At 34.7% G+C, this 26131-nt stretch overlaps 1 protein-coding gene across 3 annotated transcripts; it reads right to left on the bottom strand.

Moving 5' to 3' along the window:
* Positions 1–4864: 4864 nt before the first annotated feature.
* On the bottom strand, positions 4865–24839 carry LOC149089430 (uncharacterized). Of its 3 annotated transcripts, none has more exons than XM_089238495.1 (3): positions 24182–24839; positions 14930–15068; positions 4865–10341 (listed from the first exon to the last, which is right to left on the bottom strand). In XM_089238495.1, the coding sequence occupies exons 2-3, from the start codon at positions 15009–15011 to the stop codon at positions 8462–8464; spliced, it is 1962 nt and encodes a 653-aa protein (XP_089094621.1). In that variant the 5' UTR covers positions 15012–15068; positions 24182–24839; the 3' UTR covers positions 4865–8461. The 3 variants fall into 3 exon arrangements, with proteins under 3 accessions (XP_089094621.1, XP_089094629.1, XP_089094637.1); XM_089238503.1 differs by lacking the exon at positions 24182–24839 and adding an exon at positions 15378–15482; XM_089238511.1 differs by having other exon boundaries at positions 4866–10338.
* Positions 24840–26131: the final 1292 nt, after the last annotated feature.

Here is a 26131-nt window from a genome sequence, read left to right as displayed (position 1 = left end):
TCATACTCTTTTTTTGGTATGTATGATTATGGTATGTTTCATTATTATTTCATTTTTCTCTAATGTTTATCCTGATTGTACCGTGCTGAATGTTTTCTGATGGATTGTTTCCATGGAATGAATATAATTATTTCGTTTGTTGAATTAATAGAAGAGATGCTCTCGGACACGACCCTGCCCATCACCTCCTATAGCAGAAAGCTTTCGCGCGAAGCTCGTGACGTCACTGAAGTCGCCTATTTCACCTATAGTCATTGGATACACTGCAAAAAAAAAGGTAAATATTTCGCATACGTCGGACTGCTATACTCAATGGCTACAGGTAAAATTAGAGAGCCCCTTTATATACTTCATATGTATATGAAGGTGTTTTAGGTGAAATGGACGACTTCAGCAACGTGAAAGCTTCGCGCGGAGACTTTCTGCTATAGAAGGTGCTGCCCAGCCTTGTAGGAGGTGAAGAGAGAAAGTTGTGTTGTCCAACAGCTCTCTGGGCTGAGCGGTCTCATCAATCAATCTCTACAAGTACCGATTGCTGATAGATTTTATTTTTTCGCTTTGCGCTATTTTTCTATCACACTTTATCCAGTTGTACGACCAGGTATGAAATATTTCCTGGATGAAATACCCTTGAATTTAATTTGATAAAATTTCCCGATCTTAAAGCTTGATTTTCGTTGTGTTCTCATACTTTGGCGCGACGGGTAAAAATCAACTTAAAAATGAACCGTGACCGTTAGCAAATGGGGGTTACAAAAACTGTTAAAAAACAAATTCATATGCGAAGAAATAGATTTTAAGTAGAATATAATGCAAAAAAGTGTGACTACTTTTTCTTTTCAGAATCCAGCAGGCCGGCTCATAGAACCAGGGCCGTCTAAATGCATGGGCCACCCGGACACGGCGCAGAGGCCTCCAATGCATGGGGGACCTAATAATAATGAGATCTGACTTTTTTTGGAAATATTATGTAAATTAGTCGTGTCAGGTTTTGCCAGACTGGTTGCGCCCCCCTCACCCCCGATGCTGTTAAGAATCAGATCCATCGCATGGGCTCATCAGGCCGTGACTAATTACCTGATGTCTATAGAGCTTACTTGAGAGGTTTAGTATCATGATTTTCGAGAGTACACTAAGTAAATATGAAAACTGTTACTTCTGTATCTGAGAACGGAGCTCTCAGAACGTCATTTCACCCAAGGGCATATGGTTTTGAGATGGTAATTTCATACATAGACCTCCCATCGCCAAGAACTCTCATCGGATCAAAGATCGGCCAAATTATTTATGAAATTTTTGTTCACTATAAATTTACTCAAAAACCAAACCAAAAAATTGGAAAGGGTGTCATTTCTGGAAGAGGATGAATGTGAGTGGGGCCCTGGATGACACAAAGGGACTGGACTACGAGAGTGAAATATAGTCGAAAGGGGGCCACGGGCGAAAAAAAAAAGGTTAAGAAACATTGATCTACTGTCAACACAATCTAAGGTGCGGTGAATCTAATCTGTAGGCGGAGGAGAATTTATGGTTTTGCCTGTGGGCTACACGCACAAATTTGCCGCATTTCTTCTATTTTAGTCTAATTTTCTTACGGCCGTATTTACGGTCGTATTCACCGACAGAGTTCAAACTACAACCGCAGATGCAAGGATTGAAGATAGACACGGATTGGTTAAATTCAAGATTTTAACCAATCCTTGTCGATAGCTAATCCCCTAACCTGTGATCGTAGTTTAAACTGTGTCGGTGAATACGGTCGTTAATCATTCATTCCTCGCATTTTAAACTCTGTGCTATATATAATCCACTTGGCTTCTGTAAATATACCCGCATCTATAAGTCATTCTTTTCGTCACTCGCATGCTTGTACACACTCTAGGCCACTGTTTTGGTCGTTCGTATGCTTTTGTACACGGTCTGGGCCACTCACTCACTTTATAGATCACTCATTTGGCCATCAGCATTCTTGCACACGCCCTTGTTCACCCATAATACCTATGTACAAGATCTGCACGATTTTTGTTAATCATACGTCGCTAATCCTTCATAACGAATTTGAAACTTTTTATATAATAAACATTAACATTAAGAATAAATTCTTTTAAATTCTTTAATGTTCTTGAGTTCACGTTCTAAAAAGAGTTTGATAAGATTATTTTGTGAGCCAGAACTTTTTGTGGAATACATAGACATCAAAAGATGGCGCTGCTTCAATATTTGCTCCGATTAATTAATAGAGTAATTCTGGGACGTTTTAGCGCAACGGTCAGACATTTCAAAATCTTATACTAGGGAAGCTGCACTCTCATTCCCCTAAAATCAAAGTTATTAAACTTTTTTAGCCCCACCCAAAACAAACAACAAAAGGCCAGCTTCTCAACTCACGGGACACGCAATAATTTCATTTAAGACAGACTGTATGTAGATTTTTACGACTCGTCCGTGAAGGCCCAGCGAATCAAGTTTCGGTCGTGATCCATAGCTCAAGAATCCCTTGAAAAGTCTCGCCACAGAGAGCAACAAGCCAGCAACGGTACAAATATTCAATCATTACATTTCATGCACAGTTCGAAAAATCGATGGCAGATGGCAGCACTAAAACAGTCATTGCACAGAAACAAATTTTATGTTAGATTCACAACACGTACACATACATTCCAACATTTACCAATTCGTTAGAAGTTGCACAGTGGAATATGAACGAGGTGCATTTGTGGTTCAGTAGTAATAGCTCAAGAATCCTTGACTGTTAAGCCCCCCCCCCCCCCCGTGAATCAAGTTTGGGTCGTGACCCACAGCTTAAGAATCTCGGAGTGTCAGTGGATTTGAACGATCAATGTCGGAAACCCCTGCGACCGGTAGGTTGAGAACCCTGTCCTAAAAACAGAAGTTTTTTTTGGCTGTGGTGCCACTCCACGTTGCCATGGAAGTTTCCCGAGATCTTCTTGAGGGAGAAGACACGAGCCCCTTATGCCTCCCTTTCACCACTGATCCCTTATCCCAATGTGCAGTAGGAGATGGGAAGGTGGCAGACCTTACTTTTGATTTTACAGACAAGGAAGGGGAGAGGGTCAAAAATGGCTAAAAATCTGCTGACGTAAATACTTGAATGGGCCCCTAATCTCCAATTACGGCCACCCTACACTTCGAAAATTACCAAATAAACTAATGAATAAGCAAATGCAAATATAATACTTTTTAAAAATTAAAGCTTTAATGATGAAACAAAGAAAAATACAAGGAAGTAAAATGAATACACTGAGCAGCTAAAATGATATGATATAAGAAAATTAAAACATTAGACAACAACGAAGAATACAATAATATAAAAGTAAAAACATAGAAAAATACTTGTTTTCGTAAAAAAAAATTTAAACAAATAATGAAAACAATTAAAAAGCTATTATTTAGACTAATAATGAAAATAAACAATAAAATATGTTGATAATTATAATAAAATCATAACTGAAAAACAAATTGATAATTTATTATGTTAAAATAACAGTTAATTTATTGGCTAGTAAAAGATAATAAAATTAGCTCATTAATTTATTTAAAACCACTTGCAGTTATTAAAAACGAAACTTAAATACACAGTAATATAATTTTATACATTACGGCTTTTTTTTCTCCTTTTTTTGATGACTTTAAGTATATTACTTTGATGATGATTTTATTTCATTATTCAATTACATTATTTTACTTAATTAGATTACTTTTAATTACATTATTTTAATGTGATAATATTTTGTGTAAAAATAATTACACTTCTCTGTATTCCAAGTAATTAATCTTAATTTTCAAATTTGTTCGAATGTGTTTTGAATACAGAGAATATCGTAAATTATCAATTATTTGTATTCATTTTTTTGGTTTTATGTGTATGCTCATAATATAATTACAATGAACCAATTATACATTAATTTTTTTTTGTATTTATAATTTCAAATTATGTTTACATTTTTACATGCTCAAATTATTATAATACAGTATACACACGTCATAAGACAAATTAAATCTCGTACACGTTATGCAATTTCACGTTAATGCAATAAAAGGAATGCACATTATTAAGCACATATATACAGTCATTAAATCACAGTTCAGAGATGAAAATATATTTCTCACTCTGATTACAACAGCACAAAACAAGTATCATACATCTCGAAATTTTATCTAGCTCTAAATTTCTTTGTACATCTTTTTGGCACGTGCACATTCTGCATGAGTTTTCACTTCAAAAACCTCATACTTCAAAATAAAGTCATAAGATCCAGGACAAAGCACACAAATTGACGAAAGAAAAATAGCTTTTCTTTGAGGTTTCCTCATGTGACATGAAGAATTATTAATTAATTGACATGTATGATTTTTTATAATTTGGTCATGTATAGGAAAAATACATTTTTATTTAGAACAGGGGTCTTCAACGTATAGTCCCATGAGACACATGTTGCCCTCGAATCTTCAATGTATAGTCCCATGAGACGCATGTTGCCCTCGAATCTTTTTGTGGTGACCCACGGTTGATAAGGCTTACGTAGAGTTGCAGAATTTATAAAAGTATGGGAAAAAAAGGGGAAAAAACCTTAATGAATAATAATATCTAGAATAAGGAAAAGAAGTAATTTCAAAACATATCAAACTAATGAGAGAAATAATTTCAGAGTCGATGGAAAAATTACTTTGCAGTTCATAAAAATTCATAATTAATGAAAAATGGTTCCTAGAAATAATTATTGAAAGAAATATTTTTAGAATTTATGAAAAAATATTTTTATAATTTATGAAAAAATATTTTTATAATTTATGAAAAAATATTTTTATAATTTATGAAAAAAAAACATTTTGAGAATTAGTCGGAAATATTTTCAGAATTATTGAGAGAAACGTTTTTAGATTTAATGAAAAAATAATTTCGGAATTAATGAAAAATATTTCCACAGAATTATTAAAAAATTATTTTTCGAATAAGGATCCTTATTATTTTTTAACTAAATAATGAAAAAAAGCAAAAAAACAATTTTAGAATTTACGAAAATTTTCAGATCTAAAGAGAAATAATTCCAGAAGTGGTGGAAGCTCTCATGTTTAATGAAAAAATAATTTCAGAAAACATACATGTTTAAATGGAATTCTTTAATAATATTGAGCAATATTGAGCATTGATTGTATCGTAGTTCTGGGACCCCCTCGGGCCGAGGCCATTGTAATCAGTAATATGACTTGTTGGCTTTCGGGCTTAATGGATTTTTTTCTGTTTTGTCCCGCAATATCTGAAAGGCTGAATATCCTGCTCTAGAATGAGATTAGAAATGTATGGCAGCCTCTAGAGTTTTGCGATATATCATTTTTAAATCAAATTTTTGTTGAGAATAGTTCCAACGAGGTATCTACCGAAAATTATAATTTATAATTATATATTGGGATAAATGCTTTTTTTAATTAAAAACTTACAATGAGGAAACCTCACGAAAACACTCGAAATACATTCACAATCCTAAATATAACACTCATTATTTTACTATGTATCGCTAAACGTATCATACTAACACCAAGAGGCAGAATTATTAATTATTAACATATTTTTGTGCTCGTTATTGATACAGCTCAGTATAACGAGACATTACCCAGTAACGATTGAATAATCATACATATTTCTGAGTATGGATTTACGTTCAACTCATGTAACCCCTTCATGTAATCACAGGAGATTCCATATTTGGCAAGTTTATGCTCTGTTCGGTAGCCAAAAAATTCAGAAAATATGGCCGAAGATAATTGATAGTCACATAATACTTGTGTAATTTGTTTGGTTTATTCCTAAAAAAAAATCTGTAAATTTCAATTTGAGATGAATCATAGTGAGATTGAATTTACAAAATGTATAATTTTATGTTAAAATTACTGTTGTTGTGTAATTATTTTGAGCTTATATACAACGAGCACAAAATTTGAAATTTTGAATTTTTTTTTACATTATTTACATTACCTTTCTTCTTGCATGTATTTATGAATATATACATGGATTACAAGAATTTTTGTTTTCTATATTCAATAAAATGCATATATTAAACACATATGACAAGTATGGAATGTTATACACAATTATTGTGTGGTATGCGTTAAAATACACCAAAAAATATATATGTATATATTGTTTTTAATAGAGGTAAGGTGAAAAATTTGTTAATTAAATTACATACACAGAATTTTAAATTTAATTGAATATTATTACCTGTCATTAGAAATTTTTATTTAAAAATTTTCATCACCTTTTCTTTTAAAATTTTATCTTTCTTTTTCTTGAAATTTATCTTAAAAAATTTCGTTATTTTTTAACTTTATCTTTTTTTTTTTTTAATTTCATTTTCTGAACTTTATCTTTTTTAATATTCAAAATTGTTATTTAATTTTTTCAGTCTTATTAAAATTTCGTTGATAAAATTAAATTATGAGAGATTTTAGAAATAGCAAATTTATTTTTAGCAAATCATTACTTCAAACTCACATCTAAAGGAAAAAGTCAAACGTGATTCTTCGATTAAAAATTTCGAAATTTCTCTCCGTTTTTGTTACATTAAAATCCATTAGGTGGCACTGTTTAATCTACTGCAAATTTCAATATTTAATTTATTTCTCGTAGGAAATAATTTTTAAACTTCCATTCCAAATTTTTACTTCATTTGAGTTACTTCAATAATTTTCTGGCACTCAAAAATTGTAATAAAAATTATTTAGAAGTATATAAAAGAATTAGGTATAAAATAACACTAATTTAAATATTCATTTATTTCATAATAAATGGGGGTTTTTATACGTAACAAAATTCTAAAAAAAATAAATTTTATCTTTCCGGAGTTTTTCTTCAATTAAAATCCTGTGATATAAACATGCCATAATCAGGCAGTCAAATAAAATTTGTTAGCTATGGTATTCAATATACAGAGACAGGGTTTGATTCACGTAAGTTTGCAGTATTCAGCAATATTCGTTAAATGTGAATTAGTTCAGGATTACATTGGATGCAGAAAAGGCATCAAAGTTGATATCAAGTTTATTTAATTAATATTATTTTAATCAAATTGACAATCCTGAAGAATTAAATGTGGAAGCTACTTCTCTGAATCAGTCTGAATGATAAATAGGTATGTATCTGAAGGGTGTTGTATAAATTATTTTTGGTTTCTGATTTTTGTGGCCTAAAATGTGGTATATGAAATATAGTTTAGATATAGTAGCTCATAAAAGTTATAGAACAGAACTTACAATCAATTGACTTACCCAGGGTTTGGAAAATCTACCCCATGATCACTTGTCGAAACGGCAGATGGCACTTAAACTAGAATTTGAGAAGCCCTGTTTTTTGAAGAATTTAATTTTCTTTTCAGATTTCAGTAATTTTTCACTAAGTATGTAGAATGAGAATAATAAATAAAATACTTGGAAAAATTATCAAATATTGCTGAATGCATACCTACTTCATATAAGGTGTAACTTCTGGTTTTTATATCACATTTTTAAAGTTTATAATTTGTAAAATTAATGTCTTTACATTACTTTGCAGCGAACCATTTCGGAACTTGAAAGGTTTTAAGCTAGGGCCACACTCGTGTCCAGCCTGGCCCAATGCGTTTCAAAGTAGGTCATGAATGAGTATTGTGGCCGCTTCACTGTTGGCAATGATCGTCAATTGTTGGAGGCTACTTTACCCCACACCAACTCCGGTCATAGCTTTATACGGCAATTTCCAACCAGTAGAGTTGAGCGGGAAATGAAGGCGACCATCTATATCGATGGTCGCCTAGTAGGTGAAGATTTTGTTTCCGATGTTCTTTTTCCAGATTCGAATCCTTGACGGTAACCTTTATGATGGAAGACGAGCATTTTACCACTGCACCACTCGGCGATAATGTCAAAGGCTAGAAGGTATTGGGAGGCTGGTACAAGAAAACAACCAGGACATTTCAGCCTCCAATCCAAGTTAAAAAAAGCTGCCTTCCTTGACGATCTTCCAATCCGTCTATCCTCACACTGGTCCAAGAACGCCAACAGTCACAACGTAGAGAGTGTTTTGGAAGTAAATATCACACATTGGGCGAAGCTGGACCGGCGTGCAACCAGCCTATGCTGCCGGTGCTTCATTACAGCAGAGAAAGGCAAACGCATTGGAAGCAAATATTTGCGAATGAATATTGGGCTAGGCCAACACCACACTAAAGATAGTGTGGTATTGGCTAGGCTGGACACGAGTGTGGTTCTGGCCTTAGTTGCGTCATTGGGAGGTTTACTTTCTTTTGTTGTAACATTAATGTATGTTTCCGACGTATGAATTTGAAATTCTATGTATTTATTCAATTTTCCGATGTTTACCGAGATATATATTTTGGCCGTTTATTTAAAAACCTTTTATTAAATTCTATATTCAGGAATTTTGGCTTTTATCATCGTTGTAACTTCAATACCTACGGTAAGATGGATTGGAAAGCCCTCCAGGTCGTTGATAATTGCAAACGTAAGGCCGCGTATTGAAAACCTCTCCTGGATTAGGGATATCGGGTGATATCGATTGGCCACTCACTGTATGGATGTTCGGTGACATATTGTCCCTAGCTCTGGCTGATTCTACCGAGTCCCTTCTGGTCTGTGCCGATGAGAGATTCGGTATTGCAGTGTCTTCCAGTGGTACTATACAAGTCTCGAAAGGTTGTACGACACCCTTTTCGACAATCGGTGAGGTACTGGCGACTGATCCGGCGGACGTCGTTGAACACACGTCACCCGTGAAAGAATTCCGACAGTAGTCGACGTACAAAGACGTGGGTCTTGGAAGCGGCGTCAGCGTGTAATCTTCGGGACTCAGTGGCGTGTGGGTGCGACGCAAGGCCCTGAGCTTCTTGCTGGGACCGTTGATCCAACATTTTATGCAACAGACGGATAAGCAAACGATGAAAACGACGCCGAAGCAGACGCCTACCGCAACGTAGGTGTTGAATTCTTGATTCGTTACGGCGTTGACCACGTTCGGCGTTGAACCGGAAGCGGATAGCTTTGAGGAGTGGTCAAGTCTCTGGATATCGACCACCTTGAACGTCCTGTTGAAAATCGTGATGGTCAGATTGTGTTTCTTACTGTCTTCTAACAACTTGATGGCTGAATAGGGAGCCGTGGCGGTAATATTGACATTTAGTTTTGTCTGGCATTCCGTTTGAGATATATCGGCCGTCACGTTCAAGACACCCAAAGCGGACAGAGCTTTCGACAGCTCTCGATCGAATTTGTTGGCTTTTAAGGTCGGACAGTCGTCGGATTTGATAACGACGAAATATCTGTCCTCAGTAGCAGCTGGCGTCGTAGACGATGACGTCGACGATGGCACTCGACCTGGAACTATTGTTGATGAAGACACTCGATTCGGGCTCACTACTATTACTGGTGTAGATGGTTGAGTCGAACTTACTACCGGTGTAGATGGTTGAGTCGAACTTACTACTGGTGTAGATGGTTGAGTCGAACTTACTACTGGTGTAGATGGTTGAGTCGAACTTACTACTGGTGTAGATGGTCGATTTGCATTCACTTCTGGTGAAGAAGACACTCTGCCTGAACTTTCTGTCGATGACGGTACTTGGTCTGAACTCGTTGTTGCCGTTTTTCGTGAAAACAGTTTGGTTATTCCAATCGGTGTTGTCGGGGAAGTCGATCTGGATGGCTCAAAAGTGGTCATTCTTCGTCTAGTTGGAGTGCTTGTCTGAAATTCGCCATCCGTTACCGCTGGTGGATTTGCCGATTCAGGAGATGACAACTTGGTTGTTACATGAGTGCCACTAAGTAGTTGTTTTGTGGTCGTTTCGATATTGGTTCTGATGCTACTAAGTGGAGTAGAGCTGGACATCGTAGTGACCTTGGAATGCGTCGTTCGACTTTCATGTGTACGAAATGTCGAAGGGTCAGTTGAGGTAATCAGCACGGGTTCCGGAGAAGAATGAGGAGTCTCGGAAGTTGTCGTATGTAGCTGATCTCTCGTAAGAATTGTTGTATGGGTGGGAGAGTTCTGATCTTGAACAAAAACTGGCGTGGTTTCAGAGACTTTCTCCGTGATACTGGTAGCATTATCAGCTGTCAGCGTGTCCAGCCGTGTAGAAGAAACTACTGTTTTGTTACTCTCTCCGTACATGCTAGCTTCAGCGCTGGTGGTGTATTGCATTTCCGTAATTCCATCAGAAGAATTTTCGTTCATTGGAAATGAGGTATTTCCAGTTATACGAAGTGTTTCCAGCGATTGATTCTGATTCGCATCTGCATGAACTGGAGTCGGAGTTGCAACGTCCACATCTTCTTGGAAAATAAAAATAAAAATTATTATACATGCAAAATATATGTAATATGCGTACGACAAATGATAAATTCAGTGAAAATTCATTACAACGTTACCAGATATGTTTCATGCTTCTCTACAATGATATTTCAAGACTAGTGGAGAAGAGCTGGACATCTAAATATTGGTGTGTTTATAGGCACACTTTCTCTTCATTTATTTTAAAACTTCTCCTCTCTCTCTCTCTCTGATACAATGATATCCTTCTACTACAATGAATTCCTCTATAACGATATTTTTTCAGGGAATATGGACCCGATACAACGATATGTCTAGATTTTTCTCGAAAGCACCTGTAAGTTACAGGGTGCCCAATAAATTCGTGAATAGTTAAAAGATTAATAAAAATTGAAGGAATTAGTTATTTAATGTGCTAAGCGAAAAATTTATTCTCATGAAGGGGGATTTATTTCTGGTAGAGAAAAACATTTTAGTTCGAATTTTTGTCGATAGAGAGCGCTGCTCGAAAGCAAATCACTGGAAAATATGCAAATGAAAATCTTTGCACGATCAGGATGTACGATTAACAGTTTATTTCTGAATTTTCCTATGACTCACGTAAAGTTTTCATTGTGATGTTGATACTGTTGGTGAAATTGTTTTACCTCAGCCACGAATCACCAGTTGAAGCTTTGCGAACGTTTCGGATATAGAAGATTTTGCGGCAAGGTACAATCAGTCTTGCTGGCCTTCCATGCAGCCTTCTCTATCGACAAAAATTTGAACCAAATTATTCTTCTGTAGGAAAAAAATTCTTTTTCGTGAGGAGAAAACTTTTTCGGAAACCACATTCAAGTATACCAATGCTTTAAATTTTTATGAATTTTTAAAATATTTAACAAATTTATGGGGCACCCTGTATTTTTAAACACAAGGTTAATTTTCGTTCTTCTGGAGGCATCTAGTGGCATTATTTAGGAAACCTCTCTACGAGAAAACGCCTAAAAGTTGTCCGTAAAACCAATGATGAAAGCTTCCCAAGAAAATATTCCCTGATTAATAATTTTTCTTATCAATTATGTGTATAATTAATCGAGTTCCACTACAAAAATGACTAATTGTGATTTTGCAAGGCTGTACGGTGGGGGGGGGGGACCAGAGGGCCGGAACACTTTGGGTGATCACTCTCTTCTCCCCGTTCCCATCCAAAAAATTTCTATTACGGACATAGGTGGAAAGGTGGAGGTAGAAAATCCCCCCCCCCCCATGTTCACTATACACGTCCTCAGAGATCAATTTTTCACCTTCTCTCTTTTTTGTGCGATAGGCAAGATCTCGACAGGTAAAGAAATATTTTCTGGTGCTTAACAACTGAACTGGAAGGGGTGCCAAAAACGGCATAAATTAGTGACACTTCGTGATGATGTCTCGCCGATCTCACGGGGTAGTTCCTCTGCAACACACAGCGGTTCCCAAATGCTTTTAGTCATGGACCTCTCGAAAATCTTCGTGTCTGCCATAGACCCCCATATTTATAGCAGAAGAAATTACAGCCATCTCTCAGCGGGAATCTTGAATATCAGAGGACATTCAATCCAGTAAACTAAGAAGTGTGTTTCCAACTTCGAGGCGGAAGTGCAGACTAATCTCCCCGTTAAAAAGTATCGCCACAGAGCGCAACAGGTCTACAACGGTACAAATATGAAATCATCACACCTCGCTAGCAGTTAGAAAAATTTATGGCAGATGGCAGCACTACACGTAAGAAGCATTACACAGAAACAAACCTAAATTCAGAACACGTACACGCACATTCCAACATGTACCAACTCCTTAGAAGTTCTGCAGAGGAACATGGACGAGGTGCACGTGGGAGTTTAGTAGTAGTAGTAGTAGTAGTAGTAGTAGTAGCAAGTGTCACGCGACAGCAATGCCATCAACTGGGCTGTAAAAGAACTACAAACACGTTTGATATTCCTATCGCGAGACGTCATCATAAGTACATTTTTTGCCAAATCATAACAATGTTATTTCTGCAATCCACCAACGTCACAGCTATAGTGTTTTGAGTTTAAAATTCAATTAAAACTTTTGTTTTTAAGTGATTTTTTTTAACTTAAGTTAATTTTTTTTTACAGTTCTTCAACTTGGCCGTGGTTAAACCTTTTACCCAATAAAAAGGTTGTGGATTCCTACGAGTCCAGGCACCTCCCATCAGGAACCACTACTCTACAACGATATTTTACGTTTGGTTCTCAGAATATCGTTGTGCCGAGGTTTCACTGCAATAAGTTATGACTGTTTACACGATATAAATTTCACATAATATATTATATTGTACTGCCGAAGAGTAGTTTATGGAACACTTCCGATAAATCTGTTTTGCATTTCACGACTGCATTGATGCAAAAATATCTTTTTCTCTCATTTTCTATATTTCCTCAAATTTAATACACGGCAGTTGTTTCTAGAGAAGATTGTGGCACTTCTTAATATGTCTGCATCAAAATAGATTGAATCCGTGCCTTATTCATGTACCAAAAATCTTAAATTTACCATCTCGAATTAACGACACGCCTTTATCATTAATATTTTAAATATCAAATTTTATCAATATTTCAGCTCTGTGATCAAGCATGGATATATGATTGGATGAATGAATTAGCACGTTAAAAAATTACTATGCACTCTATTAAAAATCATAGAATGCATAGGAAAGTCTCTTTATCCTGGAATAACTCGCGAGCCGTTGATCCTAGAAGTATACTTCCAATTGGACACAGTATCCGATTAACGTGCAGACCTGAGATACGTCATTCATAATGCAAGGAGTTGTATAGTTATTAAAATTTAAAAAAAATTAAATTTTTATTCGGTCACCCTGTCTTTAAAATCTAAATTGGGGAAAGTTTTTGCCCAGTCTCTCCAGAGCGCAACAAAAAACATTTCGTGTTTTTAAGTGCGATATATATTCGCTGAGATATTTGAATTCGAAAATAGCTGAAAGTGAAGGAAAGAACCTCAGACTACCGGACAAGCTTATTCTATGCTTCGTGTATATTTCTATCCCTCATTCTCAGCAATTTTTGAATTCAAATACCTCAGTGGATATCGCGCTTAAAAACACGAAATGTTTTTATTGGGCGCAGGAGAGCATTTTTCCAGCATGGACCATTTTTTTTTTTGAATTGGTCTTTCAAGAAATTTCTTCATTAAGGGAGACAGAGCGGCAGATGGTGGTCTGGTTATGAGGAGGGGGACTCTGGAGAGACAAGGCAACAAATTCCTCTAATTTGGTTTTTTTAGAAAGGGGTGACCAAATAAAAAGTCAAATTTTTCTAATAGCTGTGCAATACCTTGCAATATGAGTGGCATATCTAAGGTTAACGCATTATCTGGATACTTTCTCCAATTGGAAGTGTGCTTCTATGCAGGGCCGCAACTAAATGCTTGCTCAACGGCGGCAAGCACGCATTTTGGGCTGTCCATTGCAATGTTGAAGGAGAAATTAAAGGATGAAATTCGCGCCCCACCCCCGAGGCATTAGATCCACCTGCTCCCTCCCCTCCTAGTTGCGGCCTTGTTTCTAGGCTCAACGGTTCATGAGTTATTCCACGACAAATGAACTTTCTCATGAACCCTGTATAACTTGTTATAATAATACAATAAAGAAGCATGAATGTGATTGTTGACTCATGAGGGAATCCTTAGGAGAAAGCATGAAGTAGAAGTCGAGGAGGGAAAGAAGGTTTTAATTTTTCAAAGGGGGCCTAAAGGGAGTCGACCTTTTAATGACTCCTGTTTCAGACCACCCCCATGAGGTTCGTAAACGTAACTTCAAGTCCCGTTATTTTAATCAAGATGCAGTAAGGCTGTAGTTTCTCAGTAAAAAAGCCTGGCTCCTCCCCTTACGTTGTCTTGCGACAACGAAAAAACTTGAGACAGTTCAATGTACTGTCTCCCTACATTGAACCGATATATAGTAAATTCGTAAACTAAGATATGAGAAAACGTAAAATAATTCTCTTAATTTGGGAGAGAAAGTTAGACCAAATAGAAAACATTTTGAAAAAGAAAAATTCAATAAAATTTCAAAATATCTCATAAATCTTCTGATTTTTTCGTAATTTTATTATGAAGGGTAAATTTTAATAATGAATTAAAATTTTTATTATGAATGAAACACTTAAAAAATTCCTAAAAATAAGAGGAAATTATATTTTTAAACGTTCAGTCAAACTCGGTTATAACGACTTTGAAAATTCAGAAAAATGTTGCCATTAAAACGAGATGTTGTTGCGGCCGAGTTTGATATTTTAGAAACCTTTATTGAATAAATATGAAATTCAAACTGCTGGTAACTGCCAGCAAAATTGCCAAAAATATTGCTTATAATTAACTTCTGGCGAGAAATGAATTTTATGAAGAAATGAATTAGTGAGGTCATTCATACGATAAAGAAGAATGAATGACCTCACTAATTCATACGATAAAGAAGAATGAATGACCTCACTAATTCATACGATAAAGAAGAATGAATGACCTCACTAATTCAGAATGCTTCCTCATGCAAGTATACAATGAGATATCGATAAAGCATGATCTCACCTGCAATCACTCCACTGAAGAGAAGAAAGATCACACTCGCACATTTCGTACCCCATGTTGTCCAGGAATTTCTGTTCTTCATGATGTGATGAACATGCTTTCCGTGTGAAATAATTGGTCAAACGAAACTTTTAGGATTCTAAAAGGGAAAATAAAAAAACGATTGCAACATAAGTTGAGCTGCTTCGTCACTCATGAGCAGAAATTTTTAAAGTAAAAATAACAAAATCAATTTCTCAAAACAAATATCTCATATCAAATGAAAATTACTTACAATGTTTTTTTTTTTCAGATTTTAGTACTAATATGTTCAAATTACGAAAAAAAAAAAGGAATTCTCGTAATTACACTCTATCCGAGACATCAAATTTTACTGAATGTTTGTGAAAAATATCACACAATCTTTCAAACTAGGAACTTTCAAAGGAAGATTTTCAAAGAAACTCACTTCATTATCATTTCCGTAATGCATTATATGTTTTAAAAATTCATTTCATCAGTCCCTTTAGTGCATTGAGAAAACTAACTCGCATTCGAGAACTTTCTGCACCTGCACGCGCTTTAATTACCGCCCAATCTGTGGTTGGAGTCAAGAAAGAAGATCCAAGTTTTGTATTACATGTAGAAGTACTTGAAATGCGTTAAGTGAGAGTAAACATGAGGGAGAGAAGAAGCGGAAGTCAAACTTTTGATGGATACCAGGTTCGATTCGGCCACGTATGATTCATGCCGGAGCTGGACTCCTCTCATGTCATTTAAAAATCATTCTCCCTACATTTTTCCCCCATCATCTTCCCTTATTCTATCATTATTATATGCGATTGATTTCCATCAAAAATTCAGTGTAGTAACATTCCAAAAAACATTAATTTTTATCAAAAATTATTCTATATCTTGAGATTTAAGTGTTAATGGTATAATATTAGTGATAATTGATTAAAATGCAAAATACTTATGTTTTAGAATTTTTATCGATTTATCACATGGCTGAATCCTACAAGAGATGGCACACTTATTAAACCTGGGATTACACAATAAAAGTTTGATAAAGGATCTTTTACAAAACTTGAAAAAAAAACCTATTAAGCCAGTTGATTACATTCACTGGAGTGTAACCTTTTTTGGTTACATTTCCAAGTTTTATAAATAACTAGCCATAATACCCGGCGCTGCCCGGGTTTTCTTCAATGAGGCTTTTTTGGATCACGTGATATCTCCCTCTCTTTTTCTTGAGGGACATACAAACCGTGTCCAAGTTAACCAATATGGCGACCTGCGCGAAATAAACAAATATAGATTTACACAGAAACGTAGAAATGATATATATTTTTCTTTTTTTAAGGGGCGCTAAGTATTTCGATCCCCCCCCCCCCCTGAACTTCAAGTTATCCATCTGTCTGTTCCAGCTTCCAAAAATCCTTAGTTAAAGCTGTGGAATTTTTTCGATGCACTTTTCACGGGTTCATAACTAATTTTAAAATATCCTAACCCACATGAATTTATGCAAATAAATATCAAAAGAGACAATATGGAGACATTAATTTTCATACTTGAGAAGATATAAATGAAATCAATGATATTGCTCGAATATCCAACTCAAAAGTATAGGTTTGGCTAATTACTTCATATTTAATCTCCTAGACTTCGTATTTCTCTAAGCGAACTGAATATTTCAAAAATCGAGAATTCAATACAATTTTTAAAATTATTGATGGGGCGGAAAATCCCACTAATTTCCGCATTTCTACAGTAAAATCGACAATTTTAGCACTGATTTCTATGAGGATCACCCTTTTCCTGACTCTCAAAGCGATGCTGATGATGATTATGACGTCTATTCAAAAAGCCTCATTGCTGAGAGTATATTGAAAATGTGGCAAACCATTATAAAGGCATAAACTATTATACATATACTAACGGGATTAAAGAAGTGACAAACCGTTGTAAAGGCATATACACGTCTGAAACGCATTGCTAGGGAACCACGGTAACCAAAGTAAACGTTCGGAAAGTGATTGTTGGGGCCCAAAAACCATTGTTGCCCGACAGTTTTCTGCCCATTTGGGGCACTTGCTCTGCTCCGACGAAATTTTAAAGTAGCCTATCGTTCAAGTCGGGTCCCATTTGGTATATATGTAAAATTTGGCGACGATCGATCTAAAATTGTAGATTTGTATAGAGAACATACGCACACACAGAAAATCAATTTTATATATATAGACTTTTATGAAGCTTTTAAAGTCTTATCCCGACCTAACAGTTTTTAAGCTTAGCAAATCAGTTTTAGAAACGGGGGGGGGGGGGGGGGAGAATTAGAAAAAAACTAAAAGAATAAACTTTCAAATTAAAATAACATAATAAAAAAAGAAATTATAATTGTAATTTTCAAGGTAAATGAGTAACAAAATAAAAACTAGTACAATACATGATTGAAATATAAGAAACATAAAGGGAATAAATATAATTGTATGTGGGGAAAATGGACTGCAAATAAAATACGTAAATTATTGGATCCAGATTTGGCTCTGCTCAGTACAGATCATCAGCCTGTTTAGTCGAGAGCAGCAAGCTTACAACTGTACAGTTAGTCAATCATTACTCTTCACTCCTAGTTGGAAAAATCGATTGTAGATGGCAGCACAATAACTAGCATTACACAGAAACAAGCTCCGCGTTAGGTTCACGACCCGTACTCTCACATTCTAACACGTACCGATTCCTTAGAAGTTCCGCAGCGAAATATGGACGAGGTGCATGTGTAGTTTAGTAGTAGCCTGCTTAGTCGATTGCGTCAATAAAATTTATAATTTTCGCAATGGAATGTACGTATTTAAAGAGAGTATTACAGACTTCAGATGTGGGACAGTTGAGAACGAGAGTAAAGTTACCTCTGTCCCTAATTGCCTAATTCATTTCTTTGTGCGGCAAAGAACCTGCATTCGAACAAAATATGGAAACGTCATTCGTTGCGTTGGAATCTGTACAGAAAGAGCAGTTTCTTTCCTGGTCGTAAAATAAGGAACACACATGCAGGATAAGCATTGTTTTTGGATCTAGATTCTAGACCAGGGGTTCAGGATTCTAACCTATGGGTCACGACCCAAACTTGGGCCGCTGTGGTTTCCGAGATGGGTTGTATAAACCCACTTTCAGCCGAGTATTCTTGAGTTATATGTCACGACGGAAACTTTATTCTCAATATCTCTCCAAAATGAATCGTGGAAACTTACTTTCAGCCAGAGATTCTTGAGCTATTATGGGTGACGATCTGCAATCGCAATGGCTTCCAAAATGGTTAGTACAAACCCTCTTAAAGTCAGGGGTTCTTTTTAGACCTTTTTCTTTTTTTTCATTCAAACCGAGCACAGCTCAGGTCTATCGCCATGGACAATTTACTACCTAGTGAGTTATGTCAGAAGTGTAAATGTGGTACCTAACAGTCTGAGTGCGTATCTAGTGTTGTCTCTGATTTTTCAGTGCTGGCCTCTATATTTCAGACGTGAAGTGAGTGATGTATAAGGATTGAATATTCATACCGTTTGTACGCCTGTTGCTCTCTGTGGGAAGAGATCGGTTCGCATTCGTGCCTCGAAGTTAGGAGACAAAGAAAACCAACTTCAGCTGACCACCACTTGGGGTTCGAACCCGGAACATCGCGATGTGAGTCCGTGACTATGACTTGAGCTTCTACTACTAAATCACGCATGAACCTCACCCATATTCCTCTGCAGAACTTCTAACGAATTGGTACATGTTGAATGTGCGTATCCATGTTGTGAACCTAACGTGAAGTTTGTTTCTGTGTAATGCTTGTTATAGTGCGGCCATCTACCACATATTTTCTGAACTATGAGTGAAGTGTAATGTTTTAAGATTTTACCGTTGTAGGCCTGTTGCTTACTGCGGCGAGACTTTTTAATGGGGTGATCGACTATGACTTGAACTATGGGTCAAGACCCAAAATTGATTCGCAATGGCTTCTTAAATGGGTCATACAAACCCTCTTACAGCCGGGAATTCTCAAGCTGTGGGTCACGACTCAAACTTGATTCGCAATGGCTTCCAAAAAAAGGTCGCGAAAAACCTTTTTTTATAGCCAGGGATTCTTTAGCTATGGGTCACCATCCGATATTGATTCGCAGTGGCATCCGAGATGGGCCGTATAAACCCTCTTATAGCCGAGTATTCTTGAGCTATGGGTCACGACGAAAATTTTATTCCAAAATGGGCCGTAAATGTCTTCTTACAGCCAGAAGCCACGACCCAAACTTGATTCGCGCAGGCACTTACTAGATGAGCCATTCGAATCCGATTACAGCCTGTTATAAATGTATATTGCGTTACTGGTCTCACTCATTTCAAAAAACAAACAGTTCCATGAGTCGCGAAGCTGATCTTGCTGCTGATTTTGGGTCGTGACTGAAAAAGTTTAACAGCCCCCTGTTCTAGACAGAGGCAACACATCATTCTAAGAGCCCCTCTATTGGTAAGTATTGGTCTAAGTAATTCGCAAAATTATATCGTTTCCGGATGATACGGTGACTCTCGATGTGATTCTCGATAATGAAAGAAAATATTAATGATATAAATGAAGCGATTAAAGGTAAAATTTTGTGGTAATATAGATGGCTCAAAATTGATATAATGATTGTTTTTTGTCGAGTATCGTACTCGATTGTAATCATCAGCAATGGAGGCATATCTATAAGCGATCGGGCATTTAAAATAAAAGACAAGGTCTGAACTATACGTTATCCAAGTACCATATGCCTGAATAACCAGAGTTAATTGTAATCCGTCTAAGTTTATTTTCCTACGACTCCTCTCTCGCCATTACATTTTGATATTTCACGAGTCCAATGAAACGACGCATAGATAACCTAGACTGAGGGAGGAGCAATAGGACTTTCCGATATGAAAGCCTTAATTTATAGACCTAATAATAGTTACTGGATAATGTTTTTATTAAGAAACCTTTGATAAATGTCTCATAATATGCATAATCATAAATGTCTTAAAAAAGTCATTTTAGCAGGTATGGGAAGAGATCCACATGTTGAGTTCTTAAATATACAGTCAAACCTCGTTAGTGCGTCACCCGGTTAACACGTCACTCCGCTTATCGGATCACTTTTTGGAAGTCTCAATTATCCTCAACCAGGAATTGGCAAAGCTATGGCTTACTCCGCTTAACGAGTCACTCCGCTTATCAAGTCATATTTTTGCTCTCCCAAGAGTGACTCATTAACGAGGTTTGACTGTATTATGGTATATATTCTTTGTGGCTTTACCCTAGAGAGATCTCTGTCCTAGATCTCTTGGGTCACTCACTATATATATATATATATATATATATATATAATCAATAATATGGCATTGATTTCCCACCCCGCTCACCCACTGTGTTTATTTTTCTCTATTCATGTTTTGTCTCCTCCTCCGTTTTATATGTTTGTGTGAATAAATTATTATTATTAGTAGTAGTAGTATGGTCGAATCTCCCGTTATAACGGAATCCAAGAGACCGGCGAAATTACTTCGTTATAAAGGAATTTCAGGGTTTTTTTTGCATTGTTTCTATGTAAACTTATCTGAGAGATAAGAAAAGTGTTTGTTAAAAAACGAGATTTTTTCACGATGACGGTATTCGTTAAAACGGGATTCGAGTGTAGTGGAATATAGAAGGGATCAACTTTCCAAAAATATACAGTGACTTATTTTTATTATTATCCATATGATTATTCTTGAAGGTATTCTGTGTTTTATGATATTAATTTTTGCAAATTTTTGTTAAGTAATTCGCACTTATGGATTGAACAGGTCCGATCCATAAAATATCTAGGACTAAATTTACTATTTATAGTATTCTATATACAGTAGAACCTCGATTATCCGAACACGTCGGAACCGGAGAATGTTCGGAAAATTGAAAAGTTCGGAAAATCGACTTCGAAATTAATTCGATGAAGCAAATGAAATTAATTAAATTTAAGATGATTTCGTCAGATGAAAAAAAAAGATAACAGCTAAATCTGCTCCTATTCACACGTTTGTTTGCATGTCAATCGTTAATAATTACATACACCGTACCCGGATCTGCCCCGTACTTACATATCTATAGCTCACAGGTACGGTACGTACAATTGTTTGGAAGTGAATTATTGTACCATAGAGCAAAGCTATCGAGTTGGGAGAAAAGAGGATTCAAGTTCCAAGGAAATACCAACTATTGAGCACCATTGAGTATAGAAAACTGAAAATGAGTTAGGTTGAAAAGGTGTTCGGTTGACCGAATTGTTCGGAAAATTGATGTTTGGATAAACGAGGTTCTACTGCAATGAAAATCTCATGTGAAACATTTGAAAAAAAAAACCCCACTATTATTTATCCTGTTTTTATTATACCCACTGGGACATCACTATTTTCTCTGATAATTTCTTATAATTGAGCAGTAACTATACGTACCGATATATAAGTCAATATTTTTCAAATAATTTCTCATAATTGAGAAAAAAATATGTATTTTCTTGCAATAGATATCCTTTCTTTCCAGATAGTTTGTTATAACTGAGAAGAAACCATACCGATAACTTCTTATATCCAGAAGTAAAAGAAAACCCTATTGATAAAGCATCAATATATTTTTGAAATTTTGCAATTGAGAAGAATTTACGTATTTTCTTACAATCGGCATCGCTATGTTTTCTGATAATTTGTCTTTATTAAGAAGAAACCACACTGATAAGACCTCTATTTTTCCTGATTGTTTCTTTTACTGAAAAGAAACTATACTGATAAGTAATCAATATTTTTTATGGTAATTTCTCATAGTCGAAAGAAACCATATTGATAAAAGTCAATATTTTTTAATGATATTTCATAATTGAGAAACTATGTATTTTCTTACAATAGGTATCATTATTTTTCCAATAATTTGTCATATATGAGAAGGGACCATACTGATAAGATATCAAAATTTTTCTCTTGATTATTTCTCATAGTTAAGGAGAAACCATACTGATCAGACGTAAATATTTATTTTATAATTTCTGATAATTGAAAGAAGAACCCATATTTTATAAAATATGAATATTTTGAATAGCTTCTCATTATCAAAAAGATACTGAAAAAAGATATAATTTTTTTTTCATCTCTTATAATTAGAAGAAAATAAGATATCAATATTTTTTCTGATAATTTCTCATGATCAAGAAGAAACCATACTGATAAAACCACTATTTATTTCGATAATTTTTCATGATTGGGAAGAAACCGTAATGATTAAACAATAATATTGCTTCCGATAATTACTCATGATTAAGAAGTAATAATACTGACATGACATCAATACTTTTTCTGATAATTTTTACTAATAATTGGGGAAAACCATATTGATAAAACATGAGTGCTTTTTGATAGTTCCTCATTATCAAAAGGAAACTGATAAAATATCATTACCTTTTTCTAATAATCTCTCATAATTAAAAAGAAATCATAATCATATGACATCACAATTTTTCTAATAATTTACATAATTAAGGGGAAACCATACTGATATGGCATCACTATTTTTCTGATACTTTTTTCATAGTAATTGAGAAGAAACTGCAGTGTGCTGATAAAACATCACTATTTTTTCTGATAGTTTCTAATGAGACAGTGGTGAGCAAACCGTGGGTAGTCACTGAACTGGAGGGGGGGGGGGGGTTGCGAGAGATTTTCCAAACTAAAAACTTCCAAATAAGAAATTGATTTTCATTTGAAAGTATGTCAAAACCAAAGAATGCCTTTATTCAGCTGAACTAATCACCATGAATCATACAATGTAATTTTATCGAATTCTACTTGTACAATAATCAATATCGGCTCCGTCATGACAGAATCACGAATCTGCAATGTCCTTCAAAAAAAAAGAACGTGGAAAATGACGTTTGAATGTTTTCCCAACCCATGTTACTCTATGGAAGTTAATTACCTAAAATGTTTCGTAACGTGTGTTTCAATAGGGAGGATATACACATTCGCGTTTCAGGCACAACTTAGATAGCGAAACAAGGTTTCCAAACAGCTTATAAAAAAAGGGAAATTTGTACATTTGTGTTTCTGACATGCTGTGGACGATATCATGTTAGTACTTTTACAGGGTGACTTGGAAGGAATCACCCTATTTAAAAAATTGAACGTTTTTAAAAAAAAATTAAAACACGGAATATAGAATGATAAGCAATATGTGAATATATGGGGGAAAACGTGTCTACGTTTTATGCAAAATTTTTGTTAATGGTCGATTTCAAGTGTAGAATCAATTTTCAATCGGATGATTCTTTCTTATACGAAAATCAAGGACGATACACCTCGCTACACTTCCATCTTGCGTAAGGGACAATAATCACATCGAAAAACAAAGTAAATATTTATATGATATTAAGAGAAAACTTGAATATCTTTGGAAGTCAATATCACGTAACTAAAATCGGAACAAGCGTTCCGGAAAGTGCTTTCGAGACAGAGTAAAAATCAGAATGTCCCGCAAAACCCGGAACGTATGGCCATCATATGTAGAGGTCGCCGATAAATTTTTTGGTCAAAAGGGGGTCGCGCTTCAAAATGTTTAGGCACCACTGTAATAAGACATGAGTATTTTTTCTCTGATAATTTCTCATAATTAAGAAGAAACTAAACTGACGTTCGTATTGGATAACAATCAAAATTATATTATAAAATAAAAATTTGTCAATGATTAGCATTTTATGATCGTGAAGATCTTTTACCGTAAAAATACACGAACATTAAAAAGTCGTGAAAATAGAGACTTAAAACGGCAGTTTAATAATTTTTTTCTGATTTATGTCAATGTTTCTAATATGAAACAAAAACACTATCACATTTTTATCCGAATATATACATAATTTAAAATTAATTCTGAATATTAAAATGCCAATAAAAAACTTTCTAAAAGCCCCAAAAGTGAAAAACGCAAACACTTCCCATTCAATTATTTTCATCCTTTCATGTTTAACAATAATAAAAAACCAACTCTTTCCACGTCAGAAAGAAACATTAATAAACAACAAAACACGGGTTTTTCGGAATGTAGTAATGTCATTGTTTTTTAAGAGATACCTCAGGTATGCATCAAAGAACCACACACACACACACACACAGACAAACATCAACAAAACGCCTGAGAAATATATTACTCTAATGTACATGTAACTCGAAAAAGAACAAGAAATGATAACGAAATTTTACCTTTTTCTTCAGTCATTGCCAAATCGTAGACGTAGCGATGAAGATAATCTTAATTTTTTCTCCCCCTTGTGCTATTTCGTTATTCCTGTATATATTGCATATAAAAAAAATAAAATAAAAGAGGACAAATCACCAAAAAGTAACGCCATAAAAGTGATCGCCGTCCTCTCGCAGTCATTTATTGATCCACGGCTTCCCCGAATGTAGAAGAAACCATAGCAACGCGCATCCTTGGATTTTTGCTTCTACGAGCCTATGGAGATGGCGATGATGAAGACGACGACGATGATGTTGCGATGAATCCCCCATTGTTCGTAAATGTAATTTCCCGAATGTAAATTTCCTAGACATTGAAGGAAATGGCGGACGAACAACAAACGCGACGACTGCATTTTTGTTTCTGGTTTTTATCTGTGCCCCTGTCTCTGTTTAGAGATACATAAATCATAGGAGAATTTATGATAAAACATAAAAATATAAAGAAATAAAATGTAAAATAATAATGGAAATATTGTAAAATAGGATGGCCTCAAGGAATGGAAAATTATATCAGTAATAATTATAATAATAAATGATAAACTAAAAGAAATGAAGGGGGGTGGAAAAAAAAAATCTGTACTAAAAGGAAATGGCTGTATTGCTCTCTGACTATCGTGCGATGGACTTACTCTGCCTCTATGAATCCCTGATGTTGGAATTCCGATACGAGTGCCATCTGTCGGGATTGAATAGAACCTATCGGCATTCGATTGTAATTCGGGGGTTCTTAAGCTTTTTCCAACCGCTACCCAAAATCAGCAATGTTATCAACTTTGTGAAACATCGGTCAGTTTTTAATTCAAATATTTCTGTGATTAATGCAATTTTTGATACCCCTTGTCGGAGTGGGGGGGTGCCCAAAAGTGCTTACTCTGAAATTATTTCTTTCATGAATTCTGTATTCTTATTTTAATTGTGAAATTATTTTCAGTTAATTTCCAATTATTTTTCCTTCATTGCAGAATTATTTTTCATTAAAATTCTGGAATTATTTCATTCATAAATTCTGGAATTATTTCATTCATAAATTCTGGAATTATTTCATTCATAAATTCTGGAATTATTTCATTCATAAATTCTGGAATTATTTCATTCATAAATTCTGGATTTTCATCAATTCTGAAATTATTACTTTCATAAATACTGGATTTCTCATTAATTGTGAAATTATTTCTTTCACAAATAGTGGATTTTTATTAATTCTGGAATTATTTCTTTCATTAATTGGATTTTTATTAATTCTGGAATTATTTCTTTCATTAATTGGATTTTTACTAATTCTGGAATTATTTCTTTCATTAATTGGATTTTTACTAATTCTGGAATTATTTTTCAGTTGATTTTCAATTATTTTTTAGTTGATTTTCAATTATTTTTTAGTTGATTTTCAATTATTTTTTAGTTGATTTTCAATTATTTTTTAGTTGATTTTCAATTATTTTTTAGTTGATTTTCAATTATTTTTTAGTTGATTTTCAATTATTTTTTAGTTGATTTCCAATTATTTTTCATTATTCATAATTATGAAATTATTTCTTTCATAAATTGTGAAATTATTTCTTTCATAAATTGTGAAATTATTTCTTTCATAAATTGTGAAATTATTTCTTTCATAAATTGTGAAATTATTTCTTTCATAAATTGTGGATTTTCATTGATTCTGAAATAATTTCTCTCATAAATTATGGATTTTCATTCATTCTGGATTTTCAATAATTCTGGAGTTATTTCTTTCATAAATTCTGGAATTACAGTATTTTAAAGTTAATTTCCAATTATTTTTCATTAATTGTGGAATTTTTTTTTACCCGTAATCGTTTCTTATTAATTTAGAAAAAAAAATCCATTAATTATGGAAATGATTTTTATTAAGTCTGGGATTGCTTCTGTTATTAATTTTCAATATTTCTC

Source organism: Pholcus phalangioides, unplaced genomic scaffold, assembly GCF_987345545.1.
Source record: "Pholcus phalangioides strain wild (caught in Gottingen) unplaced genomic scaffold, Ppha-v1.0 ptg000002l_1, whole genome shotgun sequence".
Classification (NCBI taxonomy): domain Eukaryota; kingdom Metazoa; phylum Arthropoda; class Arachnida; order Araneae; family Pholcidae; genus Pholcus; species Pholcus phalangioides.
This window is presented reverse-complemented; position numbering and strand designations above follow the sequence as displayed.

What these genes read in the sequence shown, in the direction of transcription:
- LOC149089430 (XM_089238495.1), bottom strand. Translation starts at nt 15,011, where the DNA reads ATGAAGAACAGAAATTCCTGGACAACATGGGGTACGAAATGTGCGAGT. An exon ending in CTTCAGTGGAGTGATTGCAG is followed by an intron (nt 10,342 to 14,929) that starts GTGAGATCATGC and finishes TTATTTTCCAAG; the next exon opens with AAGATGTGGACGTTGCAACT.